We start from the raw sequence: 12,642 nt of genomic DNA, 5'->3' as shown, positions 1-12,642 counted from the left end.
TGTCCTAATTTAGTTAAAAACTTTTAGACATTATTTTTGCATTTTTACATTCAGCATGTATTTACATTAAGGCATTTTGAATAAACAGGCTTGCTTGGTTTACTCACAGCATGATATTTACACACATGCACCAGCAATATCTGTTCTGGAAGAGAAAATCTTAAGAAAGGTATTTTATGACACATTAATTTATGCTGGGTTTATAGTCTAACAAACCACTGGTATAAAAATATCTACTGATATGCTATTGAAAAAATTCATTATGCACTACACTTGGAAACATCCACATTAATTTATCCTTGGAGTGTAAAGGCAAGATGTGGCAATAAATTACTATCTAAATATTAATGAAAATAAATAATTTTTATATATTGTATAATCAAACATTTTTTCAAGCTATATTTCGCATTCTGATTATCTCAATTATGTCTGAATATTTTTGCATAGGCACTGTTGCTAAACAGAATTATTAATAACAAGATTTCACTAGAGGCACAATAAAAATAGGTCCTGCCATAAATTTAGTGAGATCTACAATTCCATAAGTTACATACGTACAAAAAAAAAAAAATTCTGGTGCCAGATTCCATTAGTGCCATTAAAGCTAATTCTTATATTAATAATGAAACAGACAAATTTACTACTTTTAATATATAAATACATAACATAATTCAGATATTGTAGACACATGAATGTAACTTTTCTAGAAACTTGGTAAAGCTTAAAAAAAAAAAAAAAAAAAAAAAAAAAAAGCTGGAAAATGTAAATAATACCATTTACAAATATTTAAAACACTTTCATCTGCATAAACACCAGTGTCAGAAATGCATACATAAAAGCACACACTTAAATTTTTCTCTATTATGTAATGTATATATCCTACTTTACTGGACATCCCAGGATACATGGGGCAGTCACTCTCTTCCTCCAATTTTCTTTAAAATTGCTACAGCTACATGCAAGTTCATCTTAAAGTCTATGCATGACTGACAGCTTGGATTACCAATAACTTGGTTATTGTAACTAGTATCTGTTACCAGTTTCAAGTGCAACTCTTACAGCCCAACCTGTGGCTATATTTCTCTGGTGACTGCCTTTTCAGCTAACCTGTTTTTACCTGCAGTCTGGAGGCCCATATAAACATGACAGCCCAACTGACCGAGCACTTCCAGCAGAAAGTGTCAGCTTTCCTATTGAAGGTGATTGACTTTACAACCCTACTCTTCGAGTTTATTCTACACTTCTCCTTGTACCTCTTAATCAAGTATGTTATTTCAGTGGAGATCAGGTACTCAGCCTGAGAGTATTTTCCATGTATAGTCCTCTTTACACAAGGTAAACTGGGAGGGAACGTCTGAGAGGCGGAAAACTGAAACTCGGGGACACCAGTGGAAGTTTCAGACACAGATGAGCCACAGGGATGTTAGGAAGTATTTCTTCAGTCTCAGAGTGGTTGGGAAGTGGAATGATCTTGGTGAGGAAGTGGTGAAAGCAGGCTTCATACATAGTTTTAAGTCCTGATACAACAGGACCTATGAAGCTATCAGTGAATGAATATGAAGAGTGGCAAGTTAAGAGGCTGGGCCAGGCTCTGAGAACTGATCCCTGTAACCACAAACAGGTGAGCACAATTTTCACAAAAAAGTGACATGTGGCGAATTTATCATTTTCTTCTCAGCTCCCCATGACCAGTAAGAGTAAAAACTCGAGGAAATGAGTTTTAGGCTTAAAATAAACCTTGTATTAATTTTCAATCATATTTGTAAACTGATTATTCATTTTGACCACGACCTGCTCACCCTGTCCTGGAATGTCTTTCATGCCTAATACTACAAATCTTATAATTGTATTTCTATAGTTCTCAAGTCATGACATCAGTATGATGACCAAAGTGTTAAAAGTTTTAAGGGCTATTCTGAAATTTATAAAATTAATTTCTGTACTTAAATTTTATCTATTAATGATCCAAAATACTGATATATTTTCTCAATAAGTGTACACTATTTATTAAGTGCAAAATTAAAATTCATAAATATGGCAATGCAACATTTTTATAGGACGTTGGGGCATTATCTGAATTATTGTTAAGTCAATAGAAACCTTCACAAAAGTGAAAATTCTGATTGAGGCATTCAAAGTGTGAAAGGCATGAAGGAGGGAGCATTATAGCCTTTATTATGAACACACCATGATGAGAGAATGACTAGAGCCAGAAAGGTGCCAGCCTTGCAGTGCAATTCATTTCATATAATAACTTTGCAAGTGGTGCACCTTAAATGGAAAAATAAATACTTGAGTTTCTAGAGACCTGAATTCATTACACCACTGAAATACTGCTAACAATACCTAGTCAACTGGCTGGAAAATGAAAAGCATAGCAACCAATTATTAATTCAAAGAACACTGGAAGAATTTTATATGATTAGTGAGAAAGAATTCAGGTGTATGTCAATATAAACTGTCAGACTGAATAAACCAGTGTTCTAATTATCAAGGATGCAAGTACAGTAATCTCTAACATTTTAATACCTTCAGTTATGATATACTACAGCATGAAAGGGACACAAAAAAATATTCTCCAAAATTTGCATTAAAAATTATCAACTTAATGCAAGAAATTTCATATACTGAAGGAATTTATATCTCTAAATGCTGTAAATGATATGCTATATCAGAGTCAAACAATGAGTACACCACAAAACCTTCTGCTATTAGGATTAACCTCATTATATTTGCACAGCACCAATTTACCTATAATTCACTTAATACTTATCTATTATTACGTAAAACTTTGCTACCACATCACATTAAGAATGACACAAAGAAGAAAAAAAATGCCATCATCTTCTATATAACTACAAATCTGTGTGCCCTACTGCCAGTTTCAAGAGACAGCACTTGTTCATGCCATGGGCATAAGCCATAAATGAAAATAATATTTTACAAAGAGGACAGCTTAACCTGCTGTTCAGTTGGGAAACAACATAAGCACCAAAGTATAAATCACACTTCTTCAGAATTCTATATTTCTTAAGCATGAAGTGATCTTCATTTATAATAAGGCAATAACTGAAATGGTAAACACGATCTTTATATATACACACACCTAAAGCCTAGTGAAAATTAAATATGAGCTGAAAAATTACTTGAGACTATCTGCAGTGCTCATTTGATATGATTATCATCAGAGAAGATATTTATACCCACACACCATGTGGATTCTTTGATGTGGGAACAGCATTTTCTAGTTGTCTTGGAGACCCTATCATGCGACGACTGCTTCCAGGCTTTGATGCTCCTGAAGTAAAAAATATTAGATAGAATTACACAAACTTTAAAAAAAAAAAAAAAAAGTGGGACCTTTCATCTAAATTAAATGGCAAGAGGAAACTCCTTTGTAAAATGCAAATGAAGTAGGTACAATAAATATAAAGAAACTGGTAACAAAATAATACAATCGATTTCTATTACCACGAACTAATTTGAGGCGTAGGGTGGAGTGCCATAACCAGATTTAGCAAAACTAAGGAACCCCCACCAACACACACACAAAATAAAGAAAAAGTAGCAGCAGCAGTGTCAATAATAATAATAAAAAGTAAATAAATAATAATGCAATACTTACACTAACTGTAGAATAACATTTTTGAACACTGAATGAACTTGAATATAGGCCAAGGTTTTAAACCCAAATTAGTAATTTAGGTATTTTTAAAATGTTGAAATCAATAAAATGTAATTCCTGCAGTAAAGAATTTAAAATGAGAATGGTACACTGTGTGAAATATGTACTGAGATACTTATTTAGGAAAAATCTCACTTAAGAAAATTTTTCAAGCCAATACAGAGGTGAGAATAAGCAGGGGACATACAGTATTGAAGGGAAACTGGTGCAGGGGTCACCCTAGGAAAGGGCAACTCCTACCCTGCCTTACCTCCATCATCCTCATTTGCTCCATCATCTCTAAATGCCCAACCTACCTGAACAACTCCTACTCAGCAATCTGGAAAATACTTCTAATAACCTCCACCACCTCCTAACCTCCAAACTACAAATTCTCTGCATAATATTCACACCACACACTGCCCTCAGACATGAAATCTGCCTCCAGCTTCCTCCATGCTGCAACATTCACAACCCATTCTTTACAACCATGTGTGTTGATACCACTATACTCTCATACATTTCCCTCTTTGCCTTCATGGATGATGTTCTTTGTCTTGACAAATGCATCAGAAAACTACCCACCTTTTTTCCCTCAATTCTATGTTTCACCTCATCTTTCATGAATTTATCTTACACGAAAAGTTATTTTTTAAATAGTTTTCAGGGTTTAGCTCTAAAAGAAAAGTACAATAACCATTTCAGAAATTAGAAACTTGACAGGATTCCGAATAACAGGATTCAAATATACAGTAAACCTTAATAGGCAACTGTTATATTAGAACAACCCTAAAAAATAGCAATCGAAGCACCTAATATAGTACTTATCACAATTTACTGATATACTGCAATAAACATTGAAAATAAATCACTTACAAATACAATTTACCCAGTGAATTTTGCTTATGATTTTAAAAATCCATTATTTTGAGAGGTTAGTGTACTGCATTACTAATAAATAACAGAAATCACAAAAATAGGACATAGATAAAATGTAAACAAAAACATTAAACCAGTCAATATCTTTTTTTTTTTTTTTTCAACAAGTTGGTCATCTCCCACCGAGGCAGGGTGACCCAAAGAGAAAGAAAATCCCCAAAAAGAAGAAAACTTTCATCATCATTCAACATTTTCACCTCACTCACACATAATCACTGTTTTTGCAGAGGTGCCCAGAGTACAACAGTTTAGAAGTATATACGTATAAAAACACACAACATATCTCTCCAAACTGCCAGTATCTCAAACCCTCCTTTAGAGTGCAGGCATTGTACTTCCCATTTCCAGGACTCAAGTCTGGTTATATAAAATAACCGGTTTCTCTGAATCCCTTCACTAAATATTACTATGCTCACACTCCAACAGATAGTCAGGTCCCAAATACCATTTGTCTCCATTCACTCCAATCTAACATGCTCACGCACGCTTGCTGGAAGCCCAAACCCCTCGCCCACAGCACCTCCTTTACCCCCTCCCTCCAACCTTTTCGAGGACGACCCCTACCCCGCCTTCCTTCCCCTACAAATTTATACGCTCTCCATGTCATTCTACTTTGATCCATTCTCTCTAAATGACCAAACCACCTCAACAAACCCTCTTCAGCCCTCTGACTAATACTTTTATTAACTCCACACCTCCTAATTTCCACACTCCAAATTTTCTGCATAATATTTACACCACACATTGCCCTTAGACAGGACATCTCCACTGCCTCCAACCACCTCCTTGCTGCAGCATTTACAACCCAAGCTTCACACCCATATAAGTGTGTTGGTACTACTATGCTTTCATACATTCCCTTCTTTGTCTCCATAGATAACATTTTTTGCCTCCACATATACCTCAATGCACCACTACCTTTTTTCCTTCATCAATTCTATGATTAACCTCATCCTTCATAAATCCAACCGCTGACACGTCAACTCCCAAATATCTGAAAACATTCACTTCTTCCATACTCCTCCTCCCCAATTTGATATCCAATTTTTCTTTATCTAATTCATTTGATACTCTCATCACCTTACTCTTTTCTATGTTCACTTTCAACTTTCTACCTTTACACACATTCCCAAATTCGTGCACTAACCTTTGCAATTTTTCTTTAGAATCTCCCAAAAGCACAGTATCTTCAGCAAAAAGTAACTGTCACTTCCCATTTTGTATTTAATTCCCCATAATTTAATCCCACCCCTCTCCCGAACACTCTAGCATTTACTTCTTTTACAACCCCATCTATAAATATATTAAACCACCATGGTGACATTACACATCCCTGTCTAAGACCTACTTTTACTGGGAAGTAGTCTCCCTCTCTTCTACACACCCTAACCTAAACTTTTCTGCTTTGGCCCACAAAATGAATAATGAAAATTATGTACAATGTCAAGTACAGATAAAATGAAGGTGAATGTCCCTTAAAATTTACCATTACAAAAGCACAAATTCAAAATGAAAACTGAATGCGGAAGATGCATCGATTCAAAATATTAATTGAACTTATGAGTCTTCTGAAAGTAAGAGCATTTGACAATGTAATGGAATTCAAGAACAAACAAAAATAAATACAGGATTAAGATATCAGTTAAGGATGTGTGTTTAAGATGATTAAACAAGATAATATCTGTGAAGACTCAAAGCAGGAAAGGTATTCTTTGAAGATTGAGACACATATGCAACATATGGGAATCTTTATTCAGGAAACGTTTCGCCACATAGTGGCTTCATCAGTCCAATACAAAGTAGACTGATGAAGCCACTGTGCTGCGAAACGTTTCCCGAATAAAGATTCCCATATGTTGCATAAGTGTCTCAATCTTCAACTTGTTGGCTTTTCAAACCATTCATCACATAGGTATTCTTTGAAATAACTAGTCCCTAAAATAGCAAAAAAGAACATTTCTGTACTTATAGTCTGTTAGAAAAGGTGAAGTCACTTTCACCCATGAATTCGAGGGGAAAACAGCAGGATCTAGAAATGCTGTCCAGTGTAGATATCTAAATTATGGGCTTCTTGCGATTTATTCCACCAATGATATTGAGACTGTTTCATTTACAATACAGTATGTACTGCACTGTTTACCTGGAGAGAGTTCCGGAGGTCAACGCCCCCGCGGCCCGGTCTGTGACCAGGCCTCCTGGTGGATCAGAGCCTGATCAACCAGGCTGTTGCTGATGGCTGCACGCAAACCAATGTACGAGCCACAGCCCGGCTGGTCAGGAACCGACTATAGGTGCTTGTCCAGTGCCAGCTTGAAGACTGCCAGGGGTCTGTTGGTAATCCCCCTTATGTATGCTGGGAGGCAGTTGAACAGTCTCGGGCCCCTGACACTTATTGTATGGTCTCTTAACGTGCTAGTGACACCCCTGCTTTTCATTGGGGGGATGTTGCATCGTCTGCCAAGTCTTTTGCTTTCGTAGTGAGTGATTTTCGTGTGCAAGTTCGGTACTAGTCCCTCCAGGATTTTCCAGGTGTATATAATCATGTATCTCTCCCGCCTGCATTCCAGGGAATACAGGTTCAGGAACCTCAAGCGCTCCCAGTAATTGAGGTGTTTTATCTCCGTTATGCGCGCCGTGAAGGTTCTCTGTACATTTTCTAGGTCAGCAATTTCACCTGCCTTGAAAGGTGCTGTTAGTGTGTAGCAATATTCCAGCCTAGATAGAACAAGTGACCTGAAGAGTGTCATCATGGGCTTGGCCTCCCTAGTTTTGAAGGTTCTCATTATCCATCCTGTCATTTTTCTAGCAGATGCGATTGATACAATGTTATGGTCCTTGAAGGTGAGATCCTCCGACATGATCACTCCCAGGTCTTTGACGTTGGTGTTTCGCTCTATTTTGTGGCCAGAATTTGTTTTGTACTCTGATGAAGATTTAATTTCCTCGTGTTTACCATATCTGAGAAATTGAAATTTCTCATCGTTGAACTTCATATTGTTTTCTGCAGCCCACTGAAAGATTCGGTTGATGTCCGCCTGGAGCCTTGCAGTGTCTGCAATGGAAGACACTGTCATGCAGATTCGGGTGTCATCTGCAAAGGAAGACACGGTGCTGTGGTTGACATCCTTGTCTATGTCGGATATGAGGATGAGGAACAAGATGGGAGCGAGTACTGTGCCTTGTGGAACAGAGCTTTTCACCGTGTTGCCCTGGGTTGTGTAACTGATGGGTTTCTAGATGGGTGGTGATCTTGCTTCTTAGGACCCTTTCAAAGATTTTTATGAAATGGGATGTTAGTGCTATCGGTCTGTAGTTCTTTGCTGTTGCTTTACTGCCCCCTTTGTTGAGTGGGGCTATGTCTGTTGTTTTTAGTAACTGTGGGACGACCCCCGTGTCCATGCTCCCTCTCCATAGGATGGAAAAGGCTCGTGATAGGGGTTTCTTGCAGTTCTTGATGAACACGGAGTTCCATGAGTCTGGCCCTCGGGCAGAGTGCATGGGCATGTCATTTATTGCTTGTTCGAAGTCATTTGGCGTCAGGATAACATCGGATAGGCTTGTGTTAACCAAATTTTGTGGCTCTCTCATAAAAAATTCATTTTGATCTTCGACTCTCAGTCTGGTTAGCGGCTTGCTAAAAACTGAGTCATATTGGGACTTGAGTAGCTCACTCATTTCCTTGCTGTCATCTGTGTAAGACCCATCTTGTTTAAGTAGGGGCCCAATACTGGATGTTGTTCTCGACTTCGATTTGGCATAGGAGAAGAAATACTTTGGGTTTCTTTCGATTTCATTTATGGCTTTTAGTTCTTCCCGCGATTCCTGACTCCTATAGATTCCTTTAGCTTGAGTTCGATGCTTGCTATTTCTCTGACCAGTGTCTCCCTACGCATTTCAGATATATTGACCTCTTTTAGCCGCTCTGTTATTCTTTTCCGTCGCCTGTAAAGGGAGCGCCTGTCTCTTTCTATTTTACATCTACTCCTCCTTTTTCTTAGAGGAATAAGCCTTGTGCATACATCGAGTGCCACCAAGTTAATCTGTTCTAGGCATACGTTGGGGTCTGTGTTGCTTAGTATATCTTCCCAGCTTATATCGGTTAGGACTTGGTTTACTTGGTCCCACTTTATGTTTTTGTTATTGAAGTTGAATTTGGTGAATGCTCCCTTGTGACTAGTCTCATTATGTCAGTCTGGGGCTCCACGCATACATGTCTGAACCTCAATTATGTTGTGATCTGAGTATATTGTTTTTGATATGGTGACATTTCTTATCAGATCATCATTGTTAGTGAAGATGAGGTCTAGTGTATTCTCCAGTCTAGTAGGCTCTATTATTTGCTGGTTTAAATTGAATTTTGTGCAGAGATTTAAAAGCTCGTGTGAGTTTTCATCAGAGCTGCCTCCTGGTGTTGTTACTGCAACATTATTATTTGCTATATTCCTCCATTTTAGGTGCCTTACGTTGAAATCCCCCAGGAGCAAGATGTTGGGTGCAGGAGCTGGAAGATTTTCCAGACAGTGGTCAATTTTTAACAGCTGTTCCTGGAATTGCTGGGATGTTGCATCCGGAGGCTTGTAGACTACCACAATGACTAGGTTTTGGTTCTCGACCTTTACTGCTAAAACTTCCACTACATCATTTGAGGCATTTAGCAGTTCTGTGCAAACAAGTGACTCCGCAATGTACAGGCCAACCCCCCCCCTTTTGCCTGTTCACTCTGTCACATCTGTATAGGTTGTAACCTGAGATCCATATTTCGTTGTCCAAGTGATCCTTTATGTGGGTCTCAGTGAAAGCCGCGAACATTGCCTTTGCCTCTGCAAGCAGTCCACGGATGAAAGGTATTTTGTTGTTTGTTGCTGGCTTTAGACCCTGTATATTTGCAAAGAAGAATGTCATCGGACTGGTGGTATTGTTGGTACTGGGGGGGGGATTTTTTTCCGGCATTAGTATCTGTATCTGTTGGTTTGGAGTGGAGGCCATCGACTGTGGTTCCATTCCAGGAATGACTGGATTTGGTGTACGATTTCTGCCATTTCCTGCCAGTTTTTTTTCCTTCCTGGCACTACAAAACCTCTCCCTCTTGAGTGGCTGTGGCTACCCAGGTTTTCCCATGGCCTGGATGTTTTGTATCTTTTTGTACCCTTTAGATGGTGTGCCTGGCAATTTAAGTTATAGCACAGTCTTAAAAAGCTTACAGGAAGGGAGTTTGCATTTTCCTGTTGTCATATGGGCATGGCATTTTCTAGGGTGGTCATAGTTGCACGTCCCGTCTGTTTTTCCAGATTTCCCATGTCTGCAGATACCAAGTGCATAGTATGTGCACAGGCTTGGTTTCCGTTTGCCTTGGGTTTCTGTGACTGTATTCCCTGTTGGTGCATGTTTCCCTGTCTTATTCCTATCCTCCCTAGCACCAACAATGGAGCTCCCACCAGTTGTTTTTGGTAATATATCCTCACTGTAGCTAGTGGAGTCCTCTTGTTTGCTATTTCCTGTGGTGTTTCTAGTTTGCAATATTGGTTTTATCTTATCTTTGACTACACTTGTTTCCCCACTACGGTTCCTGTCCCCTATGAGGTCATTTATATGTATTCCTTCCTGCGTATAATTCCCGACTACCTGGACAAAATCTCCAGCTTCACCATTACTGTCTCCCAGGACAGCACCTCCAGCTTCACCATTACTGTCTCCCAAGACAGCACCTCCAGCTTCACCATTACTGTCTCCCAGGACAGCACCTCCAGCTTCACCATTACTGTCTCCCAGGACAGCACCTCCAGCTTCACCATTACTGTCTCCCAGGACAGCACCTCCAGCTTCACCATTACTGTCTCCCAGGACAGCACTATCAGCCCCACATTTACTGACTACCAGGACATCACCTCCAGCCTTACAGTTTCTGGCTACATGGCCAGTATCAAGGGCAGTACCATTCAGCCCAGACTTTTTATGTTCCCATCTGTGGTAGAAAGCTTCCAGGTTGTCTATGAAAGCAGCTTTGGTGTTATCCTCTTTTAATACCCTTGTGATTTTAGTCCACAGATTTTCCTCATTTGGGCATACCCAAAAACACTTCCCTGTTTTAATACTGCTTGTAGCTAGTTCTTGGATATCTGCACAAGGGGCGTGACACCAATTTCCACAAAAATGACAATTTATCCATGTGGAAGCCCGTTTGTTTGATTGACTGCAGACTATACAGAGCTTCATAATGATTTGAGTGGTTGATTTACTGTAATTCTACTAGCAACCTCTTGAATACTCTATTAATAACCTCCTTAAATGAAGCTCTAGCTATTTGTATTTCTATTTCTAACTAATTGGACAGCTTACCGTGTACGTTCCTGGTTTATATTTATTGTTTGTGTTTGATAAGGGCGCCTACAACCCCATCCGTTTACAGACTGCTTTATTGTCCAACGAATCCGTTTGAAACCAGTCAAGGGTTCGGACCATCAAGGGTTCGGACCAGTCGAGGGTTCGGACCAGTCGATCTGATCTGATCAGTGGGTCACTTATTTAAAACATACTAGTCGGTGATTTGGGCTAACACATGAAGGATCTACTTGAAATTATCTACCCGAGTAATATGTGATTTGATTGATACAAAAGTATAACTTGCGTGTTGAAGAGCCGGTGATTTCTGGCAGCTCCTACAGTGACGAACGGTCGAGCCTCAACCCGTTTATCAATCGCTGTATCTAGCTTTTCTAGTTTTTTTTTTTTCCCGTCTCCACCACAATAAATGCTATATTATCACTATAGTTGACTGGTGGAAATTTTGGAGGAAGGACGCTTTTTCTGTAGTAATAATTGCTTCTCGTTGTGTATATTGCGACCGCTGGTAACTACAGGTTATATGAAATTCACAGTATACGTCTGGTATTTCAAGAAAAAAGAAACTAATGAAAGTCACTCCACTCCACTAAGCACCATTATAATACTAGTTAGTTGCTACTACAACACTGTATTCTGCTATTCACTGGTATCACTAGATTATATGCGAGTACACTAGCAGGCCAGGAAGATTATTAAAACAGCTGACCACTGTGGTAAGATTCTGGCGACTTCTGGCACCTGCCTCTATAGGCTTATCACTTCATTTACAGATTCACCTGTTTTCAAATGACACTTTAGCCTTTATCATCTATATACTAGGGAGCCACTGTAGTATACACTATACGCTATGTATACACAATGTTATCAGGGAGACTTTCTTTCCTCTGACAAAGAAAAGTTCTATTATTATTATTTTGCACACGAAACACAGGCCTATGATTCCCCTCTGGCAGTAAACTCTGCTAGGTAGTGCACACTAATTCTCCTTTTTTGACTCAGTATATAATGTTTTCCGCCCAAGATTGGTTCCAGGCGCAAGAGGGATGTATCGTATAGGATTGATGGCACAAATTAAAGTTCTAGCACGTAAGAGCGACCGTGTAAACACGAGAAAACCCGGAGCACAACGAGGCACGCGGCACTGTGCGGCTCGAAATTATTTATCACCTGTATATATAGAGTATTAACTAATAAAAAAAATAATATTGGATTTAACCCTTTGAGGGTCGACAGGTCCTCTCAGAGACTAGTTCTCAGGGTCGGCCAAATTTAAAAAAAAAAATAATTTTTTCTTATGAAAAAATCGTTTTTTTTTTTTTAAATATTATAGGCTAAACAAAAAATTTTTACCATCAATACTTATTGAGATATGGAGGCGTGAAGTTGATGAAAAAGGGGGACAATGTGGCAACATCGCCGACTGCCGTCTCCCGGCATTCTTTTATTTACTTTCTTTTGTACTAATTTCTATTTTTTTTAATTTTTCTTTTTCCAAGTAACTTTTATGGCCTGTGAGACCAATATGATCAGTATTTTGTAAGTTTTTTCTTTTTCAATACTACACAATAAGGGCGTAAACACTGTTGTCATTGTTTTGCTTATAAAAAATATTTACACAAACGATATGAAATGTTGTTTATTACTATTTTTCTATATTTTATATACACATATACAGTCACAGGGAATGTTTCTAGAAG

The 12,642-nt window shown here is 38.5% G+C and overlaps 1 protein-coding gene across 7 annotated transcripts in view; it reads right to left on the bottom strand.

Moving 5' to 3' along the window:
• Positions 1 to 94: 94 nt before the first annotated feature.
• Positions 95 to 12,642, bottom strand: part of RASSF8 (ras association domain-containing protein 8) — a 76,442-nt gene continuing 63,894 nt past the window's right edge. For all 7 annotated transcript variants that reach the window (XM_070094169.1, XM_070094171.1, XM_070094170.1 and 4 more), the window contains one exon: positions 95 to 3,298. In XM_070094169.1, the coding sequence (XP_069950270.1) occupies positions 3,198 to 3,298 (101 nt within the window). In that variant the 3' untranslated portion in view covers positions 95 to 3,197. The remainder of the gene's footprint in view (positions 3,299 to 12,642) is intronic.

This window comes from Cherax quadricarinatus, chromosome 44 (genome assembly GCF_038502225.1).
Source record: "Cherax quadricarinatus isolate ZL_2023a chromosome 44, ASM3850222v1, whole genome shotgun sequence".
In the NCBI taxonomy this organism is placed as follows: Eukaryota; Metazoa; Arthropoda; class Malacostraca; order Decapoda; family Parastacidae; genus Cherax; species Cherax quadricarinatus.
Note: the sequence above shows the minus strand (reverse complement) of the source record. Positions and strands in the feature narration are given on the sequence as shown.